Raw genomic sequence first — 26,629 nt, forward strand, 5'->3', positions numbered from 1 at the left:
AAAAATACCTTTATGATATTGAATATAACAAGAATATAATACATTTTCTACAACTGAATTGACATTTCTATGTCCAATATTGCATTCAAACTGGTGAGTGAATGGCACAGCAGTTGAAGAGGAGTTGGGAAATGTATGTAAAAATAAGAATACAGAAAGGAGAGGGGGTGAGTGGAGAACGTGGAGTGAGGAGGAAGGTAGGAAAGGAGGAAGAAATAGGTCATAAATCCAGAAAAAGGTAGCAATAGGTCTGGAGTAAACTTGCTAATGTTAATTTTATCTAAAAGTTTAATTTATATTCTCCCTTTCCTCAGAAGGAGCTCAAGGTGGTGTATGTGCTGCTTTCCTCCATTTTATCCTTGCAACAATCCTGTGAGGTAGGTTTTGGGGAGTGGAGGTGTTGTGGTGAGCTGGCAGCTGTGGGAAGCACCTCCTTTGTGTGGCATAGGATGAGCTGTTGGGGTAAGATCTCCCTTGTGGATGTTTTGGGGGCAGTAGGGTTCCCCATGTGCTGTTTCCATTTAATCTACCGCAATTTATGTAAAATGAAGGTTACAATCTTCATACCAAAGCAGTGATAACCCCAAGCCTTTTTCGTCAGAGGTAAGTGCACTCATTTCTACGTGAAAGGGAGTTTCCTTGAGTTAAATATGGCTTAATTCTAAATAATGGGAGCCTTAGAATAGAATTTTATAAGCTCCATGAGGCACAGTGTCTTAGAGCAAAGCATATCTGTATCTAGTGGTTGCTATAAATTCGAGTGAATTTTACTTTGAAGCCTCACAGCCTGCTAAATTAGCTTCAAAAAGTTACTAGTTTAGATAAGAAATTGCTATCCTACTGGCAGCCTGCTTGGTTTCATTGCGGAGGAAAACTACAATTTTAAACAGCAGAAGTTTGAGTAAAGCACAGAATGATAGGTCAGCAAGTGGCAATTTTCAGCAATGGCAGAGGTTTGAGTAAAACGAGCAGGGGGGGGGGAATGGGAGCTTAGGCAGGAATTGTGTAAGCTTTTTTCTAGGACTGGGTGATATATTGTCCAAAACCAGTTTGAAGTCCCTGTAGTGATACTGGTTTCATAATTTGACCTGGCAATATATTGTGAATCATAGTTTGTGCGCGCTATGCAAAAATCACTGGGGAAAAATGTGAAGCCATCCAATACTTCTACATAGCTCCATCCTAATTTCAGACAGTGTGAAATAACTGTATATCATGTTAAGCTGGTGATATATCACGATGTTGAAAACCAGATATGGCCAGCCGTATTAGCTTCTGAGTTGTACCCATCACTGCTATTTTGCTTTGTTAAATCATGTTTCTTTTTTAAAAAATCCTTTACTCAAAATTCTGCCATTGTTTAAAACAGCCATTTTCCTTTGTGTGCTTCCCTTCTTGTTTTACTCAAAACTTCGCCCATTCCTCAGATGCCTTGTGTGAGAAAGGAAGGACGTGAACCTTTACATAATGTTTCACTCCTGGTACCATGTGCTATCATTAGCATGGAATTCCCGATTTAGTGTAGTAATTTAGATTATATATTTCATTAACAAGCAAACACCCTTTTATGTGCAATGTCCGTCAACTGAACATAACCTTCACTAACTGAATGAGCTAACTGACAAGCTTGCTCTTAATTGTCTATAAATAAATATATATATAATCATGGTTTGTGTGTGCAAAGTGGGCTGCGGAATAGAAGAGGGGGGAAATGAGAATGGTTTGAGGGGAGAGTTGAAAAAAAGAAAAGTGAAGGTGGAAATGGGAGTGTACAGGGGGTTGTGAAAAGGAAGTAGGCAGCATGGGGATGGGATTGAAGATAAAAGATCTGAAGATAGTGGGTGAAAAGCAAGCTTAGAAGTTGCATGGTGGGAAGGGAGAGTCCAGTGGAATTAATGTGGAGGGAATGGCAGTGGAGTTGGTGAGCTGCGGCAAAACCCCTAGTTCATAATGTTGAATAAAATGCAGCATGATTCTGGCCAGAATCATGCAGTGTGATGCTTTCCTAAAGCAAAGTTAATAAAAGAATTTGCTACGATGTTTTAAAGATCTGGGTGCATAAACGAAAGCTGATTCACACAAACATGATAAAATAAACTTAATCTTAGATGAGTACACTGAAAATGCAAATTGCTGCCTACATGTGCTGCTTGTTCAGTGCATTTTAACATCTGACAAATTGGATAGTAAACTGAACAGTGTGCTGTCAAAATGAAATACAAGTGAAAGGCTTTTATTTTAATGTTAAAGTGGTGAGCACATTTATTACATCACAATTTTGATAAAATGGATAAATAGTAAACATATATTTTAAGTGCTATGCTAGAAAGCATCTGATCTAAGTTGAACATTTTTCCAGATACCATGGTATTGTGTAAGCTCAGCAAACTATTCAGGGGCCAAGTTAGCACAATTTCCCCCCTATAGTACAAAAAACCATGGGGGCCTATTTTTTGAATGAGGAAAAAAGCTAATGTAGGGAAGTGACTAAGCAGCCCTTTCTGCATTTCCTCCACTGAAACTTTCAGCGTTTGTTTTGTGTTGGTTTCAGTGTTGGAGAAAAGGTATGAGACTATGAATCTAAAAAAATTCCTTCCAGTAGCACCTTAGAGACCAACTAAGTTTGTTAATGGTATGAGCTTTTGTGTGCATGCACACGAAAGCTCATACCAATAACAAACTTAGTTGGTCTCTAAGGTGCTACTGGAAGGAATTTCCAAAATTTTGTTTCGACTACGGCAGACCAACACTGCTACCTACCTGTATCTATTAATCTGTAGTTTGCCCTTTATTTTTAAAGGATTATTTGAGCATCTTCTAATGGTGCTCAAAGACTTTTCCATTTGCTGTCCAGAAATTAGAATGAGCCAGTGTGTGGCTTTAGCTTGAATGCTGGTGGATAATTTTTTACCTTACTGGAATATGAGGGAATCAAAATGTGTGCATTTCGTTTAATAATTACAGCTTGTTACTTGAGCAACCATGTCTGGAAGAGCCAGAGCCAGAGCAAGGGGAAGGGCCCGTGGCCAGGAGTCTGCTACACCTACAGTAGGAGTACCTATGGTGAGTGTTTAAAAGCTTAAGGGTTGGCTGTTTAGATATAGGAAGTGTTGATTCATGCATAGTTTTATATTCCATTGCTTGAGTTTTCTTTAAAACTTTTTTAAAAAATCATTGGATGGTTAATAAAAATAGCCCACTGAAACTATTCCAGTAAAACCTTGCACAGCTTTGACTTTGTGCCCAAGAGACAACATAAATGTTTTTATTTTCCATTTGTGGGCTTTGATAAAGGTGTTCAATAACTCAGGTGACATAAGCTTAATAAGAAATGATAAAATTTCAACTAAATTTTCCTCAGATTTTCAGAGTTACAGTTCCTTCTCTGGCTTTCCTCTTTTTTGTAAAGGATCTTTGTATGTCATCCTCATACCTTCCACAATGTTTTTCCTTCTCTTTTGTTGCCTGGCATGGTTGCCAAAGTTCAACCCTCAGGGACAGCAAAAGAAGCAGAGGTAGACTGGTTGGATTGGTGGGGAGTGGGCCTAATAGCATTGTTTCTGCTGGCTTGATGGCCACTGCAGGGTCCTTCACAAAGGGTTTTGTCGGGGTTTGGGTGCTGGAGCTCCTCGTGCACAAACTTGGACTGCTCATGCACGAGGTACCAGTAGCGGGGAAAGCGGCCAGCGTTCCGCGTGCTTGTGAGCACGGGCGCCGGCCAAGTCTCACAATCCGAAGGAAGCTGAGTAAGCCGGGTGATGACTCCGAAGGTGCATGAGTTCTTAATTGCCTTCTAACTAAAATATTGCCTCGAGAAATAGAGGATACCCTGAATCTGAATAGATAGATCAACTCAAGGAAATTAAAAAATTTACCTTAAACCTTTTACTCCCCTTTTTACCCCAAAGAAAGACAGACACCGGTTATATCTTTAGTGGCTTTGGCAGAACCCGCGTAGGCTCGTCCCCTAAGCTAAGTTCTCCTAAGCTCAAAGTCCCTGCGCGCCCAATCTTCCGCTAGGCTAACTAAATAATACTAAAACCGAAATATCTTCCGCAAGCCTAGCCCTAGGCTAAACCTAAAAGAAACCTAACTAAAGCTAAACCGAATGATCTTCCGCGATCTAACTCTAACTAAAGGAAAAACCCATCCAACCCATCCAGCCCGCTCCCAATACCCTTAAACTAAACTTGACTTCAACTAAAACCCAACTAAAACGAAAAACCGTGCCCAAGCGGGGAGCCTCAGCCTTTTATTAGGGAACAGATGTGACATCACGATCGATGCCTCAACCAATAAAACCACTGTTGCTGCCCTCCAAAAAGGCGGGAAGCAAGTTTAACGCTCATTAATAACTTTGAACATGACCGGGACTACAAAATAAAGGCGGATTAATCTCATTGGTGAACCAAACTATTCATTCTTACTTTCACTTTTGCTTTTGTGCGTAGTAATACCAAAAGTAGTTCCCGAAAACCTCATTAAACAAATAATAAATGTGGATCCTATGGCGGATCCGTGCAACGTATTCCGACAGGGTTTTCTAGGAGGTTCATTCCTTGTGTCCTGATTGCTGTCCATATTATTGGAGCGGGTGGATCTCCATGAGTCCCTCTCCATGAGAGTAGGAAGGAGCCTTATTGCCAGTTCAGAAGCCATAGTATCACTGGCAGCTGTTGGTACTCAAGTCTCCTCACTGTCTCTAAAGATTGGGATCTGTCTGGAACTTTCAGCCGTCCCCCTGTCCCCCACCTAGAACAACAACCTAACCTACAAATCTGCCTCTCATGGGCGGTTTTAGGAGTCTAGTCATATCTGGATGCCTCTTTCACCTTGGATATTCATGGTAAATGGCCAGCATTCTAATTGTTGTTGAATTATCTAGGTTCAGACACCTACTTACATGCAAACTGCAGCTCAGCAACCTGAACCTGAACCACCAGCAGAAGGAGAACTAATTGGGCGTGGGCGGCAAAGAAGAGGACCTGTTGCACCAAGATCGCAAGGTAAGTGCAGCAGAAGAGCACTGTTGTTCAAATGAGCCTGTTGTCTCCGTATTATGTTACTGTTTGGATTAGCATTACATTTCAAGAAGTTTCAGTTAAATAGCGTTTGGCTTTTTCTGTTTTCTGCTGTGATACTGCCTGTTTGGATTTGCTATGAGAAGGAAGATTTACTGCTGAGAGTTTCTGAAATGCAGAAATAAAACAAGTTACTTTATTTATTTTACAATATTATATAACACAAGAGTTAAAATCTTGTAGTCCTAACTGCATAAATAATCATTTGTGTGCAGTGCTTGTATATCTATGCTGCAGTGTCAACATTGTCTGGTGTATTTCCCCTTTAACATACTACCCCAAGCACTTATTGAAAGACTTCTCCCTTTGCTTCAGGTAACATTGGAAGTAGTATTGGTACTGTGGGATATCTCTAACCTTGAGGTTTCATCAACTCGGTTGCCAAGAGATGCAGTGTTAAGATTTAGCTGACCGAAATTTCTTGCTGCTACTGGGGAGGGGGGAGGAAGTAACAAGTCCAAGTCATGATGGTTCCTCCCAAAATTGCAGAACTTCAGATTTCAGCTGGTTTTCAAGAAATGTCATTGGGAGAAAGAGGTGGACGCCGCAGAGACTTCCATGACCTTGGCGTAAATACTCGTCAATCAATGGAACATGTCAGAGACTCTAAAACAGGTACATGATTCTAAAGCATACAAATGTGTAAATTATAAGTACTACGCAGTAACAAATGAGGATGCTGTATTCCTTTCTAATTTAGCAACTGCTCTGTTGAACTCCTAAACCACTATTTAAATTTCCAAGGTGGCAGAGAAAGCTAAATGAAGGCCAATGTGGGTGGGGAGGAAAAGGGAGTCCAAGGCTCACCATGCCTTATTAAATTCCGGTGGGGCTCTTGGAGTTCTGTTCTATGACTACTAACTTCTCTGCTGGCAAGAGATGGCTGATAGCAGCTGGATGCCTTTCTCCAGGTGCTTCAGGTACTCTGATAAAATTAAGCACAAACCATTTTCGGCTGACTTCTCGTCCGCAATGGGCCTTGTTCCAATACCACATTGACTACAATCCACAAATGGAAGCCCGGCGTCTTCGTTCAGCTTTGCTGTTTCAGCACGAGGACCTAATTGGGCGGACACATGCTTTTGATGGGACAATTTTGTTCTTGCCAAAGAAACTGGAAAACAAGGTATGGTGGCTCTAAAGTTCTTCAAATCTAATTGTGCCTAGACTTTCTGACACGATAGTCACACTGCATCCTCTGCGATATGTGTGCTTTTCACCTTGGCTCAGTTTCAGGGTGGTCATAGCAACAAGCTCAAATGGCTTGACATTTGTATTCTCTTTGTCTCTGGGTGCTTCATTGGTTTATGCTGTGGACACATTTGCAAACTAGAGAAACTTGTGAGCACCACATGTCCACTAGAACCAGGCAAACACGAATAGAATGCTTCTTTGAAGCCTAATTTTGCTGGGAGGTGGGTGGGGAAGGTATCCTGTGGGTACCAGGAAGGGATAAAAACCACTCTTAAGGGATTTGGTCTTTCCCCTTAATGTTTCTAAACTTCAAAACAAGTAAAATCTTAAGATATTTAACTTGTCACTTAATATTCTCAGGTTTCTGAAGTGTTTAGTCAGACCCGACAAGGAGAGACTGTGAAGATTACAATCACTTTAACCAATGAGCTGCCATCTACTTCACCTACATGCCTACAGTTTTACAACATTATTTTTAGAAGGTTGGCTTTCAGTGTTGATTTCCTGCGAAAGAAAGTAATAATAGTGATGGGACAGCAGTATGTTTATTTTGATAGGTCATATTGGTCTTCTGTTTGGTGAGCCAGATTTTTTAATGCACTGTAAGTCAGCTAGCTTTATTACTCTGAAATACTCTCCTCCACTGAGTGGAGTGAGTTTCTCCTATTTGCTTCTGTAGGCAGGGCCATACAAAATCACCTGGTTTTTATCTTGCTTGCTTTATAGTGACCGTGTGTTGAAAGAACCCCTGCTCAGTCGATGCTAGCTTCTTCAGGGCAACATCCTGGATAGTTGCTCTTCATTGTGCTCCAGGGTGTGGGTTGCTTAGGCTGTCTCTCCATTTTCTGGCAGTAGTGCACTTGACAACCATATGTTTTGTGGATTTTTGTTATTGGTGACATGCTCCTCAACATACCTTTCAGGTTCTCCATACCAGTGTGTGGTTGGAAGGAAATTGGGGTGGGGGTGGGGATGATGCAAAGTTGTTGCCTGTGTAAAATCTACATAAATCTGACTTGCCACATAAGCACTTAAACAGAATTGAGGTGTTCTTTTCTATAAATGTTCAAGAGAGACTTGTGGAAAGACCTTAGCCACAAACCTATTTATCTGCTATGCTGTGGATTGGTAGCACTGTATTATCTAACCACTCCCAAATATTTTTTTCAGACTACTGAAAATAATGAACTTGCAGCAAATTGGGCGAAATTATTACAATCCAAGTGACCCAATCAGTATTCCCAAGCACAGGTAATTAAATAGGGCTTAAATGTTTTGGTGCTCTTGTAACAGATTTTCAAGTCAGCCATTTTTTACTCTACTGGACAGCTTATTGTGTGTCATACCTATTTTGGATAATGTCATAATTTTTGGTATCCTGTACTTTGCACGATAATATGTAGCATAGACCAACAGCTGTTTTTGCTTTGTTACGTTCTGTAGATAAGGTCATGTGCTATAGATCAGTGGTTCCCAACCATTTTGGTATGGTGACCAACAAATCCAAATTGCCTTAGGTGACCCATTGATTTATTGTCACATGTATTGTGGACCATAGTTCTTTGGCAGCTGTTGGTTTCACGCTTACCTCGTACAACTTTTTGTTGTAAGAGGAATGGGATGCCTTTGGTGCCTGCACATTAGAAGCAAGATGTAATGGCCACTCAACCATAGGTGCCAACTCCCTGAGGCCCAAGTATCCACAAAATTCCCCGTGAAGGGGCCAGGCACCCACAAATGTGGGTGCCAGGGCCATTCATGCTGCATGGCACTCATAACCCTGGGCTGTGGGGCTAGTTGGCACTCCTGCTCAAAGTAGTTCTGAGCATCTTATGAACCACCACTGGATTTGCTGACAGAGCAGTTCCCAAGTGTTAAAATTTAAGATTTAAGTCTTTCTGATATTAGATTACCAGTATAAATACAGCATTATAATATGCAAATGAAACAAAGTTCTAAGATATTCATCATACTAGTTAAAGGCAGTGATCATTTTGGATTAACTGAAGAAGCCAATGAGCCACTTGCACACTCTGTGACCCACTTGCAGGTTGCATCCCACAGGTTGGGCAACACTGCTGTAGATAATACAGCTTTTTCATCAGCCTCTTCTGAATAACTCCCATTGCTGAAAGTGGAGTAGGTTATTACTCCTCCCATTTGCTGTGCTTCTTGGTCTACAGTGAGAGGAGCTTCTCCCTGTCTGCCTGCTTCAAAGCAGTGAGGCTTTCGCACAGTTCCAGCTCTGAACTTTTAAGTCCAACACCTGCGCATGTAGTACTATGTGACTCAAGAGCCACTGAGATAGAACTCTTCACTGTTGTGCATGAGATAATTAGTAAGGGTGGAAGTTACTTTTGCAAGGATCTATGGCTTGAGAAAGGTGTGCACTTGTCTTTTACTGTCTACTTGCAACAAAAATAAATGGTCACCATTGCACATGGTGGACTGCATGTTTACTTTTTAGAAATGCATTTCCAAAGGAATGTATTCTTTCGTAGTCTTTTTTCCTATTAGCAATTAGAAGACAGTGCTGACTGCAAAGATGTGTGTATGTGGTTTGCAGGATTTTCTATTTGAGCCTACTTAGAAAATGAATTGTGGAAATGTTTGAACATGTCTCTGTTGGAAGCAGGCATGTGTACCTTTAGGATATGGAGATTATTGGGGCATTTCTCCTTTTTCGGGTGGAAGAACTGCACACATTCCTGGATGGGATTAACTATCTGGATCATTGCCAGTTTGTGTTCAGACATGAGTTTGGGACTGAATCAACCTTGGTTACCCTGATGGACAACCTTTAAGAGAAAAGAGCAGTGGCCTTTAGTACCACTGTCCATGGTATACTTTTTGAACAATGTTCAAAATGGGGGTTGGGAGGGTTATTGAGTTGCTGTCGTTTTGATTGTGTATTTTGATTTTATTCTGTGAACTGCCCTGAGACCTCTGTGTATAGGGCAGTATATAAATTCAATAAATAAAATATGTGGGATGGGCATCAGAGGCAATGCTATTGTGGCTCTGTTCCTAACTGCAGGGTTGGGAAAGAAGTGTTGCACTGGGAGAGTCCTCTTCAAGGGGCCCTAGTGTTTATGCAGTGGGGTGCAGCAGAGCACTATTTTGTCCCCAGTGCTATTCAACATCAATATGAGGCTGTTAAAGGTAAAGGTACCCTTGACCGTTGGGTCCAGTTGCGGACGACTCGGGTTGTGGCGCTCATCTCACTCTGGGCCGAGGGAGCTGGCATTTGTCTGCAGCTAGCCAGCCAGCATGACTAAGCCACTTCTGGCGAACTAGAGCAGCGCACTGAAATGCTGTTTACCTTCCCGCTGAAGCAGTACCTATTTATCTACTTGCACTTTGACGTGCTTTCGAACTGCTAGGTGGGCAGGAGCTGGGACCGAACAATGGGAGCTCACCCCATTGCGGGGATTTGAAAAGCCAACCTTCTGAACGGCAAGCCCTAGGCTCAGTGGTTTAGACCACAGTGCCACCCACATCCTTTATGAGGCTGTTAGGAGGGTCATTAAGAATTTTGGAGCAAGTTATCATTAGGATGCTGTAGATGCCAGACTATTTTTCATTACATCTGTGCCAGGAGAAGGTTTGCAAGCTCTAGACTGATGCCTGGATCTAGGCCATGGTGGACTGGTTGAGGATCAGTTAAACAGCTTGGGTCCTGGAAAGGTAGACTTTCTGGGTAGCTGGTTACTGTGTCCAGGAGTTGGGTCAATTGCCTCTTCTGGATGGTGCGCTTCCTTTAAAGGAGCAGGTATGCAGTCTGAGGGTACTTCTTACTACGTTTCCATCTCTTCCACTAGAGCAGTGTTTTTCAACCTTTTTTGGGCAAAGGCACACTTGTTTCATGAAAAAAATCACGAGGCACACCACCATTAGAAAATGTTTAAAAATGTTTAAAAATGTTTAAAAATTTAACTCTATGCCTATATTGACTAATATATAATTTTTCAATTTTTCCCATGGCACACCAGGCAACATCTCGCGGCACACTAGTGTGCCGCGGAACAGTGGTTGAAAAACACTGCACTAGAGGCCCAAGTGAATTTTGTGGCCTGGAGTGCTTTTTTACCAGCTGCATCTGGTATTCCAGCTACAGCCATTCCTGGATCTCAACAGCATGACCGTGGAGGTCCATGCAGGGTAACTTCGAGGCTCTGTTACTGTAATTTGCTTTATGTGGGGTTGCTCTTGTATTTGATCAGAGCTGCAACTAGAGCATAATAAAGCAGCAGGCAAACTGGTTACAGGAGCAGATTACTGGCAACATCTTTTAGTCTACTGCTGAGAGAGCTGCACTGGTTGTCAATTTGCTTTTAGGCTGGTTCAAGGGCTTGTGTTAATTCACGAAGCCCTAAACAGCTTAGGCCCAAAGTTCCTTAAGGAACACCTGATCCCTTAATAGGTCACCTCTGACACTTAGAGTGGCTCCTTATGCCCCTGAGGTTTGATTGGCTTTGAGTGTACCTTCAGTGGGGCAGATTCTGCCCTGTGGAACTCCCTGCCAGTAGAAGTTGAGCAGGAGTTGTGTCTGCCTTCTTTCATATACCTTTTGAAAACTGCACTGCACTTTGAATTTTTATTTAAACCAACCAGCATCTACTGATGTTTTATTTATGTTTTTAATTCTGTCAGAGGCAGGTTTTATTGTGTTTTGTATGTTGCAACCTGCCTTGTAATTTATTTTGAAAGAGGATTATACATTTTCAGATAAAATTTTGAAGATTTAGATTTTCAGAAATAAGGATAGCATCTTTGACTTCATGACCTTTGGAATTGTGTTTGAAATTGTTTCTTTTTGCTGAGTCGCAGATTCTACAAAGCATGATTGTAACTATAAATAGCTTCTCATAAAAATGTCCGGTTGTATTTTCAAAATGTTGGCCTGGTTGCTATGTAAAACCATGTTATAGTTAAACCAGAGTACATAAATAGACCTGTTAACTATAAACAAACCATACTTTACTTTCTGGGCAGGGTTTAATTCAGGGGTCAGCAAACGTTTTCAGCAGGGGGCCGGTCCCCTGTCCCTCGGACCTTGTGGGGGGCCGGACTATATTTTGAAAAGGAACAAATTCCTATGCTCCACAAATAACCCAGAGAGGCATTTTAAATAAAGACACCTTCTACTCACGTAAAAGGTCCGGATTTAGAAGGTGATTGGGCCGGATCCGGTCCCCGGGCCTTAGTTTGCCTACCCATGGTTTAATCAAACAAATGGTTGAGCATCTCTTGCAAATGAGGCCACTGAATGGCAATTTGTGATGTGACATTCTGTCCTCTGTCTGTGTGGCAGGTTGATGATTTGGCCAGGTTTTACAACTTCCATTCTGCAATATGAAACAAGTATCATGTTGTGCACAGATGTGAGCCACAAAGTTCTCAGGAGTGAAACGGTTCTGGATTTTATGTATTCCATGTATGAGCAGGTGGGAGAACAGCGGTTCAGGGAAATATGTGCTAAAGAACTGGTTGGCTTGATTGTTCTTACGAGGTAAGATTTGATCATTATTTCTTTTTTGGGGGTGGGGTTTACTTATACCTGATCTCACAGAAGGGAATTGTAGCTATTCTTGCAGTATCTGTTGTCTAGATTGTGTATAGAAAACAGTTGGTTGCTGTTAATAAATGGATAGGGTTGCTTTACTTTGTTTCCCACTGTTTCTACTTATTTAGTAGAGTATATTTGAAAGCAATGAACAGTTTGCTAAAGAGCACATAGTTGAAAGCACTTAAAAGGGTATTACTGATCCAAAATCTAAATTTCTTTCTCTTAATGGAACAAAACAGTGTTTAGGATGTGCATACATTGCTTGCTTCCCTGACTTAGTCTTCTGCCCAGTGGCATAGCAAGGGAGGGGCGATGGGGCGGCGCGCCGCACGTTCCAGGGGAGGGGGGTGACACTCAGTGACCCCTCCAGCCGAGCCCCGCAACCCGGCACCCCGTTTGCTTTACGGATGGCTGGGGCAGCCCCACAAGCCGCCGATCACTTGGTCGCTGCAGGAGCAGCAGTGCCGGCCCAGATGCACTGTGCATTCCGGGCATGCACAGTGCATCTGAGCCGGCGCTGCTGCTCCCGCGGTGACCGAGCGAGCCACCAAGTGAGCGGTGGCTCATGGGGCTGCCCCGTCCGTAAAGCAGCACGGACGGGGCAGCCCCACGAGCCGGCGCTCGCTCGATGGCTCGCTCGGTCGCCATGGGAACAGCAGCGCCGGCCTGGACGGACTGAGCATGTGAGGCATTTCCGTGCCTGAAAGCTTTTTAGCAGAGTCCTGGTAATTTTGATGCAGGGCTGATTTAAGTATATTCCACTGTAAGCAAAAGGCACAAAGTTACTATTGCCCTCTGTATGAAAAAATCTGACTTCAAATAAAGCAGCTTAATTTAGCGATTGTAAGGGATAATATTTTACCCTTTTGTGGGCACTTTGCTTATACCTGGGATGGAATGTTGACCTGAAATGCTCTTTCTGCCATAAATTTCCCCTATCCCGCTGAAATAATATAAATTCTCCATTCGTAAAAGAGAGCTTCCATGGTGGGTTACCTCATACTTGCTCCAGGGCTTTTCTGCAAATCAAGGAAGTTTGTCTGCTTGTTGGAGTTTCTCTTCAGAGTTCCTCTCTATTTCAGATTTGGGCAAGTGTTTCTGATAGGAGTTTTAAATGTTCTGACAATATCCTTTTTCTCCTGCACTTGGCTAAAACAATCAACTGAGAGAGGCTTTATTTCAAATTGAGTTGGGGGGCCTGAAAGTATCACCATGTCTCTTCCCCTGTTATGCTAAGGCAGTTTCCTGCCCGATAGAGTCATTTAGTATTGTTAACAGTTTTCTGTACAATGTTTTATGCTGAAATCACAAAGGAAGCAAGATTAACAGAACTTTCCAAAACTTTGCCAGATATAACAACAAAACATACCGAGTTGATGACATTGATTGGGATTCCAATCCCCAAGCTTCCTTTAAGAAGGGAGATGGAACTGAAATCAGCTTTATGGACTACTACAAAATGGTATGATATGTTGGCTTCCACTGTGTTGAACCTTCACTTTAACTTTTCTGAAGTTAAGATTGGAAAAAGTACTCAATGTGTTTGTCTTGTCTTTTTACCAGTTAAATAATACAGTGAACTTAGCTATTTAAAGATAAGCATCTTGAACTGTAGGCAAATACTTGTAACCCCAAAGGCATGTCTTTTGCTACTGTTTATGTGAGAATCCAGAAATAATTTTGAGAGGACAAAAGGGGTGGGACTTATATTCAGTAGATTGCCTTGCGTCTGTAGAGAGACCCCAAGTCCATTTTCTGCCTCTTGTACAGGTGGTTCTGTTTCATCTCACTCATCCCCTTGTCTCCCTTTTATGTAATTTTGGTAGGCTTCCAGTCAGGGTGAAGTAACAAATTACAAAAACCATAGGGTTGACTCTAAAAATGGCAGCTTGGTGTTCCTGTCTTTGCTCTGAAATGTTCAAATTTACCTTTTACCCTGTTGTTATTAGGCAGAGTTTCACTGCTCCTGTCCTTTGCCATTGGCTGCCCCTGGCAGTTGTGGGGCTCAGTATCATGTTGGGACATGAAATGAGTGAAACTATATTGCATCTCCAGTATTTGCAGAACTTACTTTAGTGGAAACAAAAGAAAAAAGAAAAAAAATTCCTTCCAGTAGCACCTTAGAGACCAACTAAGTTTGTTCTTGGTATGAGCTTTCGTGTGCATGCACACTTCTTCTGATACACTGAAACTGAAGTCACCAGACCCTTAAAATAGTGAGGGAGTGGGGAAGGGTATTACCCAGAAGGGTGGTGGGAATGGGTGATTGGCTGATAGGTGTGGAAAACCTGTTAAAAACTGCAATTGGTCTTACAGGAAAAAGCAAGGGGTGAGATGACTAAAGATAGCTTTGTCATGTATAATGAGATAAGAATCCAATGTCTTTGTTCAGACCAGGTCTCTCCATGGTTTTAAGTTTGGTAATGAGTTGCAATTCAGCAACTTCTCTTTCCAGTCTATTTCTGAAATAGTGGCTGTAGGGAGTTTATTACTATTGTTACAAAAATTGGGTGCCACCCCCAGTCTTTGCCAAGCAGTAGCAAGATTCCAGGGCATTCCAGGCGCTCACTCAGGGTTTGTACTCGAGAATTGAAGGTGCAGCAGAGACTGTCATAGCTTTAAGAAATGATTTATTCACATATTTACACCTTCAGTCTGCAGAATGTACAGCATGGTCATCTCAGGCAGGGTTTGTTCCTCACAGCACTGGAGCCTAAAGCACCACTCCCAGCTAGCCTTCAGCCAGGCTGCTCAAGATGGATCTCAATGTTTGTTCGCCAGTCTACCCCATACACCTTGCTCAAAACAATCTTTTCTTGTAACCTCACGCCCAGTTACCCTGGCAATCTTGTCTGCCCGGGCACAGGTTTCCTATTAGATGGGCTATCAACACCTTTTGTCATGTTAACAACCTCTATCCCAGGTGAGGCCCTGACTTGGAAAGAAAGCTTTGTGTTTTTCCTCTGGTCTGCAATCCTTTCAGTACTCAAATAATCAAAATTATGCCATTTACTAAGTTCTAGCATTTAGGAGGTTCCCCATAAACTCAACACTATAGATTGTACAGCTGTTTGGTGACTTTCTTTTTCTTTTTTTACTTGGACTTTATATTCTGCTCTATTCCAAAGGCTCAGGGCAGATCACAATGTATTTAAAACCAAGCACTGTCCATTGTGTTGGACCTTGCCAGGTGATCTACAGTGGTTCCACACATTTTCTGCCATGTAGGGCACCCTGCAAAAGGTTACTCTGCAAGGGTAGTTTGGGGAGGGAAGAGGTGTTTTTTTTTTTTGAAATAAACATGTTCTATTATTTAAAGGATGTGAAGCTAATTTGCTTCATTTCCATTGATGTGGCATGCCACTCAGTGGGTCCTAGCATTATGTTCTGTGTTGAGAAGTGCTAGCATCTTCCGTTGGCCATATTTATGATATTGTGGAACCTGCATCTCTCCATGTGACACAGCTCCTGACTTCATAGTCAAAATGTTTTGCAAAACTAAATTCTAGATGTTGTGCTTTTAATACAGCAATATAGCCAAGAAATCAAAGACCTGAATCAACCACTTCTGGTGAGTCAGCCGAAGAGGAGGGCAGGCCCAGGAGGTGTCATGGCAGGTCCAGCCATACTTGTTCCTGAACTTTGCTACCTTACAGGTATAATACAATCAAAAGTAAACTTTCTGTCATGTTACTTGCATTTTTGTTAATATTCTGGGTCAAGACAGATTTTTACTTGAGTACTGTTGACACCACAGCATAGTTTTGGTAGCTAAAATATGGATGTAGTGCTGATAGGGGTCCTTCACATTAACACTCTTTCACAGGAATCTTGCACAGTTACATTTGTAGTAGTTGGATAATAAATGAGGGGTGTGTGTGTGAGTGAGAGAGTGTGTGTGCATGCATGCACACAGGGAGAGAACTGGATTTAGTTAATTATTTCCTAGCTGTATATTCAGTTGTGAGAAAGAAAGGTGGTTCATGTGACATTTTGCCTTAAATAAGCTTTTGCTATTGATAGGCTTAACCGATAAAATGCGAAGTGATTTTACCGTGATGAAAGACTTGTCTGTTCCATACAAGACTTGCCCCGGACCAGAGAATGCGTGAAGTTGGAAGGCTCATTGATTACATTAACAAGTACGTTCCTTAATTCATATTCAGATAATAGTTGCACAGTGTTGATTACTAAGAAACATAAGCCAGAAAAAAGATTAGTACAAATAATGTAACTCCAGTGTTCTTTTTTTATATATCTAAATAGAGATGATAATGTCCAGAAAGAACTTCATGATTGGGGCTTAAGTTTTGAATCCAACTTGCTTTCCTTTTCGGGACGAGTTGTTCAATCAGAAAAGATCCATCAAGGAGGGAAAGTGGTAAGTTAACTTTTTACGTCATTTAATGCATTTTAAAATATAGCCAGAACAGATTATTCTCATCAAGCAAGATGTGTTGCTCAAGAAAAAAATGTTTTAAGACTTGGATTTATGTTCATGCTGGATGATTACTTTGGAATCTCCTCTAATTCAGTTTGACTACAATCCGCAACTCGCAGACTGGTCTAAAGAAACCAGGGGAGTATCTCTAATCAGTGTAAAGCCTTTGGATAACTGGCTGTTAATCTACACACGGAGAAATTATGATGCAGCTAATGCATTAGTACAGAATCTCTTCAAAGTCACACCAGCAATGGGTATACAGATGAACAAGGCAATGATGTAAGTACCATATAGACACTTACCGTACTACTTAGAAACTACATGGCTCTATTTCAGAAATTGTACTAGGATGGTTAAATCAAGAAAATTTGTACACACAGTAATTTGTCAGGATTTCCAGTAAACTTCTTTGAAACCATGGGAATGTTCAGAAGAATTTGTAATATCATCTAGAACACCTAATCTTTGTTTTATCTTTTGAGAGATTGATAGTTTCAGTGGAGTTTCTGGATTCTTAGGCACTGTATGCACTATTAAAATAATAGGGATTCATTGCTATTGAGTTTCTTGAATTGGAATAGGTGCTGCTGAATAAAGTACAGTAAAACGTGGCCTTTTTGTAGGATTGAAGTAGAGGACAGAACAGAAGCATATTTGAGAACTTTGAAGCAAAAAGTTGATTCAGATACAAAGATGGTATGTATTAAGTGATTTAGAAGATGTAATGCTGAAACATGGTGTGGTGGCGGTAGATTCTCTGAATTATGCTGGAAAAAGCTTGAATTGAATTTCCTTTTGTTGGTTTATTTGAACAAAAGGTGCATTGGCATTAGATAATTTCCAAAACCAGTCCACCAGACTTGTCATCCAGAGAGGCTTTTGGGTCTATGTGTGTTGCACCAAGGACTTGAGATGTACAGATTTCTTGTTGTCTGGTACAAGGTGGGAGCCTAGGATGATAAAGGTTTCCAGACCCATCATCAATAGGCAGGTTATAGATCGCGTTGCAGAGACCTGCCATTCTGTATTTTGGGCTGTGCCTGCTGAGGATTACTGATCATTCCATGCAGTTGTGAAAGGCCACTATTGTGGTCCTGCACATCAGTATACTGCTGGGAGACATATGCAGGTTGGCCAAATGGCACTAGTTATGTAGAACACCGTAGCTTGAGCAAGAAGACAGAAAAGTTTTCAATAGTAATTGTGATACATTGAAGTTTTTCTTTCATTTTTTAAAAAGGTGGTTTGCCTTCTCTCCAGTAACCGTAAAGACAAGTACGATGCAATCAAGAAATACTTGTGTACCGATTGCCCCACTCCAAGCCAATGTGTGCTCGCTCGGACATTGAGTAAACCCCAGACAGTAATGGCCATAGCTACAAAAATTGCTTTACAGATGAACTGTAAGATGGGAGGGGAGCTCTGGAGTGTTGAGATACCAGTAAGTAGTTCTTTTCAAGTATAATTATGTTTACTTCATTCCATTTGTTAGCAGTGTCAAATACCTGCACATAAATACTGAATGTGCTTAGATTGGCTTACAAAGATTTATTCTTTAACCCAATGTCTTCGTAATCCCACTTGACTCTTCCTGTTGACTTTGTGATCTGTTTAACCTAGCTTCTTGCTTTGTTTCTCTACTATCAGAGGATAAAAGGGAACTGGGGAGTTGTCTGAAACGGCCCACACAGTAGCTGGAATTGATTTGGGATTGCAGTTTAAAAGCTTGTACAGTGGTACCTCGGGTTAAGAACTTAATTCGTTCTGAAGGTCCGTTCTTAACTTGAAACTGTTCTTAACCTGAAGCATCACTTTAGCTAATGGGGCCTCCCGCTGCTGCTGCGCCGCCAGAGCACAATTTCTGTTCCTATCCTGAAGCAAAGTTCTTAACCTGAAGCGTTATTTCTGGGTTAGCGGAGTATGTAACCTGAACCGTATGTAACCTGAGGTACCACTGTACTCCTACCATAAGTGCTAGCACCATGTGAAAGAGAAAAAGGAAGAACTGTAGAAGTGTCTTCTCCCCCTCCTCCTCCCAAATGTACTTGTTTTGCCTTTGAAGCATGCATACCCTCACATACCCTCATACAGCTCACATTGGCATAGTATTCGTTCAAAGCTGCTGCACATCCATACTAAAAACCCTTCAGTTGCTAATAAATGCTTTTCTTGTAGACTGAATAAGAAGCTTTGGTTTTATGTAAAGGTTAAGGGACCCCTGACCATTAGTTCCAGTCGCGGACAACTCTGGGGTTGCGGTGCTCATCTCGCTTTACTGGCCGAGGGAGCCGCCGTTTGTCTGCAGACAGCTTCCGGGTCATGTGGCCAGCATGACTAAGCCGCTTCTGGCGAACCAGAGCAGCGCACGGAAACGCCGTTTACCTTCCCGCCGGAGTGGTACCTATTTATCTACTTGCACTTTGACGTGCTTTCAAACTACTAGGTTGGCAGGAGCTGGGACCGAGCAACGGGAGCTCACCCTGTCGTGGGGATTCGAGCTGCCAACCTTCTGATCAGCAAGCTCTAGGATCTGTGGTTTAACCCACACCGCCACCTGCTGTGGTTTTATGTAGAAACCTTCAAATATGATACTCGCCTTAATAGACCTAAGGCAGTAGAATTTGCTGATGTGTTTAAAGTGACTATCAGTAGATTGAGATCGGGTCAGACTAATAGGAATTTAAGAGGATATCCAGCTAGCTAGTACTATGGTAGACCCTTTGAGATTTGAGTATGACTCTTGGATAGCTCCCGTAACTAGTGCAAAAGCTAATTTTGTTAATGTATTGGAAACTTGGATTTTTGTGTTTGTAGCTCACTCTGTTTATCTAATATTTTTCAAGCTGAAACAACTCATGATTGTGGGAATTGACTGTTACCATGACACCACAGCTGGCCGGCGGTCAATTGCAGGATTTGTTGCAAGCCTGAATCAGGGAATGACACGGTAAAATCTGAAGTTGTTGGTTTTGTTTTTAATTGCAGCACTTTATTTTTTAGTTATGAAAAGGCAATTTATAGGAGAAATCCAAAGCATTATGTGAACTTTCTCAGCTGCTTGACTTGTGCTGCACACACTTTCTACTTTGTAATAAAGTAAAATTCAGTTATCATACAGAGAGACTTCAGGTACTTGGCTGCTGTCACAGTAATGACGAAAATTTATTTTGGCTGAAGCGTTTTTTTCTCTCACAACAGTTGGTATTCACGCTGTGTCCTTCAAGATCGTGGACAAGAACTTGTAGATGGACTTAAAGTATGCTTGCAAGGTAAACTTAAATACTTAAGAACTGTTGTGTGTCATTTTCCCTATTTCTCTTTTTATTTTAAGGGACGGATGAATTGGTAACCATGGGTCTGATCAGGTTTGCCAAGCTGTTTGTAAAGACCTGCCCAGCCCCATGCCCCAATCTGCTGATGGTGCCTTTGGTGGCACAGCCAATGGCCCACTGCTCTCGAAAGCAGGTCAGATCACTCCACTCTGCAGTCAGTGACAGCTGGGAGTTGTTTATCCTTGTTTCATGCAGTTTTCCTAATGCAAATACAACTGGGGAGTGGGGTGGGGATGGTGTAAATCAGGCATAGGCAAACTCTGGCCCTCCAGATGTTTGGGACTACAATTCCCATCATCCCTAGCTAACAGGACCAGTGATCAGGGATGATGGGAATTGTAGTCCCAACATCTGGAGGGCCAGAGTTTGCCAATGCCTGGTGTAAATAAAGGTTATCTTACTGTTAATAAATGGATACTTTTGAATTCCATTACCTTCACTGGGAGGGATGAGCATATGTTTTGCCTTCACTGATATCAGTAGCACTTGGTGTTTTATCTTTGTTTGGGTCATGCCCAAATATTTTTTTTTAATTTACAGAAATTGGAGTGCTAAGTACTGTATATTGGTTAAGATGAAACTTTAAAAGCACTGCTTTTTTATTTACTTTTTTTTATTTGGACAAAGTAATTGTAAATAATAACTATTGTAACTATCCAACCTCCCTAAATTTCAACACCTCTTGCAATGGTTTGAGCCCTTTTCGTTTTAGCAGTAAAAATTCTACAAACACGGTCCATACCTTCTGAAAACCATTTCTCCTGCATATTCCCCATCTTACCTTAATAGCACATGTAATTTATCATTAATAGCTATATACCACACTTCTTTATACCATTCTTCTATTTTATTCACCTTGCCCCTTCCACTTCCTAGCTATAATAATTCGTGCAGCTGTCAATAAATTTGTGAGCAGTCCTTCCTAGCCTACGAACCTTCCACCCATCATAAATGATAATAATGCAACTCTGAACTTTTGGTCACACCTCTTTGAGTAGCTTTAGCAGTTTTTTCTTTCTTTTGTTATTATTTTATAATGTGAAGGCAGCCCTGTTTAGGGAAGCTTTTAATGTTTGATTGATTATTGTTTTAATGTTTTGTTGGAAGCCTCCCAGAGTGGCTGGGGAAGCCCAGTCAGATGGGCAGGGTATAATAATAATAATATTATTTATTTATTTAACACCTTGATTTCTGTTATCTCTTTAAACACTCTTTGCCCCCAAATGGTACATATTTATGCCCCTACAACATGTGAACATAATTCCCAGTTTCCTGGCATCCCCTCCAACATAATACTGAATATCCTTGTTTATTTGATTTAATCTGACTGGTGTGAAATACCATCTCCAACCTAATATATATAATTTTTTTTATTCTTATAGACAACATTTTCAACCTATGTTTCTCCTGTATTTCCCCCCAGCTTTGACTATCTATCTGCCCTGTTGTCTCCTTTCCTCACACCTCTTTTAATTGATCGTCTTGATCCTTCCATCTACTAATACTTTATTAATTAAAAGTACTCCTTTAACCAGGCAAATTGCTGTATAGCAGGCTGATTTATAACAAGCTTGCTTATAAAATTCAATTTAATGGTAAGTTGTCTTAGCAGAGTGGACAGTTAATTAATTTCTGTGAGAAAGATAAAGTGCTTCCTGTCAAAACACAAGAGTGTGAAGGAATCCAGTTTTACTAAGCTTGACATTTGGAGGGAGGAGCTATAAACAGACTACTTTTTTAAATTTAATGTGTCTGTGTTGGCAGCCAAAGGGAATAACTAGCATTAAACTGATGCACTGATGTTTTCTCCTAAAGCTGCTTTAAGGACTTGGTATACCTACAACAACCACATGCCTTCTCGCATTATTGTGTATCGAGATGGGGTTGGAGATGGTCAGCTGAAAACCTTGGTTAACTATGAAGTTCCTCAATTTCTGGAGTGCTTGAAAGCTGTTGGGCAGGACTACAAGTTTAAGTGATCCGACACGATCATGTCATGGTTATTCACATGCAGTGGCTCCATAAAAGGTAAGCTTGATGATGCCACCTGGCATACCTGAATATCAAATGGGTAAATGAGATGGCTTTATTGAACCACTTCTCATTGGTGTAGCATAGCTTTCCACTACCTGGTAAAAGTGTTTCTGTTGTACGTAATTGCCACCATATTGAGTAGGTTTCTTAACATACTGCTTTATTTCAAAGTAGTAACTGTATATATAAACTACTTATGTGATCTTCTCAAGTCCCAAACTAACAGTGATAGTGGTGAAGAAGCGTGTGAATACAAGATTCTTTGCTCAGATTGGTGGAAGACTTCAGAATCCACCTCCTGGCACAGTTATTGATTTGGAAGTTACCAGACCAGAATGGTAAGTTGCAAGTAAACTTTATGCATATGGAAGATAATTGAGCTGTTGTCGGATTACTTTTGCCAGATCCTTGTTAATAACCAGTATTCTTGCTATGGGTCTTGACTGGGAAATAGCCAATTCTGTGGATGCCAGAGATCTCCAAGTAGGCCGTGTTCTCTGCCTTGCAGTTTAGAGGCAAGAAACACCCAGAACTTCAACAGAAGATGTTTTCCCTTCTTGTTGAGGATCATTATTTCCTTTCTCAGCTCAGATCAACTTCCTTTCTGGAGTTTTCCTCTCTATTGCTATTCTTCACCTTGTACTTTTCTTCTGTTGCATTTCTTCTTATCCACCTTGGAAAAAACAAAATCCCTTTAAATTTTAAACTCTGCTTTCTTTCCTTTCTTTTCCTCTCTGTGCTCTTTTCTGGGCCTGGAGTCAGAAGCTCTTTTAACATGGAGCAGACAAGGGAAGCATAAGCTGCATTTTAAGCAAGGAGCAGCACATAGCAGTAGCCATAGCTGGCACCCAGGCAGCCATAATTGTGAGACATTCATTGCCATTTTGAGAACTCAGGGAGCTGGGCGAAGGTCCTTCCTCCGAGTTGGGATTTTCTGTCTCTGTGATGGCATGCCTGCTTCATTCACTGCCTCTTCGCCCATTACACCAGGGCTGAACACTTCCATGGCTGTGGAGGAGCAAAGGCAAGGCTGCACGTTCTCCCGCCATTGCTCCGTGCATGGCAAGTTCCCTCCTCAATTCAGCCACTGCAGCGATAGGGAGACCCAAGAGCTGCTTTCTGCTGTGGACTCCAGCACAGTGGGTGAGAGAATTGGCTTTCTTGATGTATGCGGCCTCCTATGTGGCCTATTAATCCCTCAGAGGAAAATGTCCTTCACCCACAATCTCAGCAACTTGCTCCTGGGGCCAAACTGCTTCAGGCTTGCCAGGGAGTCCCTCAGCCCAGTCTGTTTCTGAACCCACAAGTGATGCCTTTGGCAGAGTTGCCATTATATCAGGTCGTCTTGCCACAACAATCTGCTCTCCAGTATATTTTTCCTTCTAGTCTCCTGCCTGTCTTGCTGTAACAATTTAAGATTGCTATAATCCAGCGCACTGCACCTGAACTTTCCCTTTCCTTTCATGCCTCAGCCTAGTGCTCCTTAGGACCTGCTCCCTGCACCACTGCCTTCTAAATGTACCTTGGTTGGCACAAGGCTCCTGCCCCCTTTCAGGAAGCTAGAGAGCAAGCCAGGAGTGAGAGGTGCTGCCTCTCTCTCATCCCATGAGACAACGAAGTATTGCGTGATGAGATTCTGGAAGTAATCTGGGATTCTGTACATCCACAGTGAAATAGTTTATAGTAAACAACTGTTACTTCAATGGAAGAAGGTATCCTTGTATGATTGAATACAGTGGATTACTCTGACTCGTATTTACCTTGAGTGGACTTCAGATGAAGGTGCTAAATCAAAGGATGCACTTGGGAAAAGCACCCAACAATACCAGATACTTGCTGTGCTCAACTTGAGCCATTGGTTTTGTAGTTGCAGAACATCCCACACACTGTTTGGTATAGATAAAGCAAAACCTAGGAAACTGTGTGCATTCTTTTTTTGTTGGTGGGGCGGGGGGAGAGAGGTCATTTGGTGCTCTCAAGTTACTTGCCCTATATGAATTTAGGGCAATCCAGTTCAAGGTGATTTGATTCATTATATTCGTATGCCACTTTTCATTCAAATGAATTACAAAGCAGCTTAAAAAGTAAATAACCAGAACATTACAAATATACAATCATATAGAATAACAAGTCATCAGTTAAACATTTGCAATCTATAAAACACTATTAACAAAACTAAAAATAAGTTGAACATCACAAGGCAAAGTCATATTATATGATTAACAAATCAATACAGCACTTAAAATCTCTAAAACAATATTAACAACAGTAGCAAAATAGCAACCAAAAAACAACTAAGCACTGTTAAATTCATGTACACACTCCCCCACCCACTTGCCTCATCTTTTTCCCCCCTGTTCAGCTCATTAAAAGACACAAAATGCCTGTGGCAGCTACTCCTTTCTGAAGGTTTCTCAGGCTGGAGGTGGGGTGAAACCAACCACACACTGATGGCAAACAGTCTCTCTCTCCTCACAGTTCCATCCTCTAGAAGCAGCTCCCTTGCAAAGGGATGGCTAGCACAAAGTTTCTCCCCTCAAAGCATGTGCTCCTTAACTTGTACTTGTCTGGAATTCCATCCTGAATTGTAATTTTCTTCTATTAAAGGTATGATTTCTTTATTGTGAGTCAGTCTGTGAGAACTGGCAGTGTGGCACCAACCCACTACAATGTAATCTATGACAATAGTGCGCTGAAGCCGGACTACATGCAGAGGCTAACATACAAGCTCTGCCATATGTATTACAACTGGCCGGTAAGTATATGTATAATAAATATGCCTCTCTCAGCAGATGATGATATCCTCAAATGAGTTAACTCCTCCCAGGTCCCCTAATAAGCAGGGTTCCTGCAAATCAGGTTCAAAATCTTTGCTCTGGACGCTTGGGGAGGAGTAACTTTCCACTTTTAGTTCTGTTCTGCTTTGCTCCAATACATTTGGGAACAGATGCAAGTTCCAACAAAAAGCTTGTTGTGGGCTCCTCTGCCCACATTCATCCATTCGGGGTGGAAAGAGAATTGGTAATGCAGCTTTGTTTTTGTAAGGCTTATTAGCATTTCTGCCTGCTAGTTGATTCCTTAAGAATCAATAAAATTCTAAATGGGGGGGGGGGGAGGCAGAAAATTGGTAAGTAGACAAGCAAACTACAGTGGTGCCCCGCTAGGCGAATGCCTCGCTAGACGAACGACATTTGCTAGCGGAAGGCTGCCCCGCAAGACGAAAAAGTCAATGGGGCTGCCTCACAAGACGGGGTGTGTGTGTGGAATTTTTGGCGCAAAAACCTCCGCACTGCATTGCCGCTTCGCTAGACAAAAAATTCACTCTACGAAGACACTCGTAGAACGGATTATTTTCGTCTAGCGGGCACCACTGTAGCTGAATTTGCTCAGGTGTTCTCTTACCATGCATGCTGCTTTTGATTAACACATTAATACAGTTTGTCTGTATCTGAAGCAGAAAACTGGCTCGAAGAAGCCCACCAAGCTATAACTGCATCCTGTTGAGGTGATTCTTCACTTGTCATAAGTCAGTTTCCTTAAAAGCCTGGTAGAATCATGCATGTGGCTCCATTCCGTTCTGCTCCTCCCACCCACTGCAGCTCAAATGAGTCTTAATAATCTAGTCTTAACCCAGAACACGGTTTGTTTCAGTCTGTGAACAGTAAGTCAGAAATAAACCAGGAGAAGCTCCATGGGGACCTGGCTAGCACGTCAGATAAATTGATGGCTAAGCTGCAGTTTAAGACTAGCTTATTGTAACACGCAAACTAGCTCAGAAATCCTGTTATGGGTGGCTTTGATAGATTGAATGCCACTAATGACAATGTATTAAAATCTGTTTACTTGCATAACCTCACACAAGGGCCATCACAAAATCATATCACCCCATCAGTAGTACATTGTAACCATGAGCATAAATCCATTTGGACCAAACTGCATTTCTCCAGTTGGGGCCTAATGACATTTCTCATTAAGAAGGTCCTTTGAAAGTGAAACAGTTCTCCAGTCATTCTTTTGAGAGGAGACAGGAGAGACTTAGCCCCCCCCTCTGCCACATTCTCAATAGAATATTTATTTAGATTCTTGTTGATTTTTAACTTACGTTGGTGAGAGCAGCAGAAATGAGATTTCTGGGTAGATTTCCATTAAAGGAGGAATGGAGGAGGCAGCTAAGCTGAATTTGAGATGTACATTTTAATGATAATTGTGCTATCTTAGGCCCTGTCTCTTAATCATATTTGTCCTTTGAAAGTGCAACTTTTAGTTTGTGATGTGCCTAAGAGGAGGGCACCAGCTTCCTGTACCTGCTTCCTGTAATGTGTTTGTTTTCTCCATAGGGGGTTATTAGAGTTCCTGCTCCCTGCCAATATGCCCACAAACTGGCTTTCCTTGTGGGTCAGAGCATACACAGGGAACCTAACTTGTCACTGTCAGAGAATCTGTATTACTTGTGATCTTACAGGAGTGGATGAAGAACAGTATGGGAAGATAACTTGTATCGTAGACATTTTCCTCCCCTTTAGAGAAGTCTTGAATGTGGAGCTTAAAAAAACAAAACGCTTGTTTCATCATGCTATGCTGTTTCACTTAGTATTATGTCAAGCTATTTCTTGTGACTTCAGCAAGATGAATTTTTAGTTGTTAATGTTTTGTTTGATAAAAGTGTACTTGGTTTTTTGAACATGGTTTTTGCTGAAGAACCATATATTTCCATTTCAATAAACTGTTAACACATTAATCTGAATTTATTGGTACTTTTCATCCCAGAGGATGAGTGGAACACAGTAAGCTTAAATAGAAGACTAAGTACTGAATTGTTTCTTCATTAAATAATTGGGGTCAATTAAAGTATGCAGTGGGCACAAGATTTTCCTTGTATGTGTAGTGTTGGGAAGCGGCCCAACCTGTTTTGGAGCCATTCTGGTTTGAACAGATCCAATTTACATCCAAATAGCAAGTCAGGTTGGACAAACAC

The 26,629-nt window shown here is 41.5% G+C and overlaps 1 protein-coding gene across 1 annotated transcript; it reads left to right on the forward strand.

Annotated features, from left to right (window-relative positions):
• Positions 1-347: 347 nt before the first annotated feature.
• Positions 348-26,392, forward strand: PIWIL1 (piwi like RNA-mediated gene silencing 1). The gene is given in 22 exon segments (XM_033174963.1): positions 348-377; positions 2,965-3,063; positions 4,886-5,006; positions 5,571-5,696; positions 5,993-6,207; positions 6,636-6,757; positions 7,446-7,526; positions 11,590-11,787; positions 13,195-13,306; positions 15,374-15,500; positions 15,868-15,920; positions 15,922-15,986; positions 16,111-16,225; positions 16,380-16,567; positions 16,912-16,984; positions 17,529-17,729; positions 19,132-19,235; positions 19,487-19,557; positions 21,436-21,589; positions 21,867-21,992; positions 24,262-24,409; positions 25,992-26,392. Coding segments are annotated over 21 exon segments (2,598 nt in total). The 5' UTR covers positions 348-377; positions 2,965-2,982; the 3' UTR covers positions 26,109-26,392.
• The last annotated feature ends 237 nt before the right edge of the window (positions 26,393-26,629 follow it).

This window comes from Lacerta agilis, chromosome 17 (assembly GCF_009819535.1).
Source record: "Lacerta agilis isolate rLacAgi1 chromosome 17, rLacAgi1.pri, whole genome shotgun sequence".
Taxonomy (NCBI): domain Eukaryota; kingdom Metazoa; phylum Chordata; class Lepidosauria; order Squamata; family Lacertidae; genus Lacerta; species Lacerta agilis.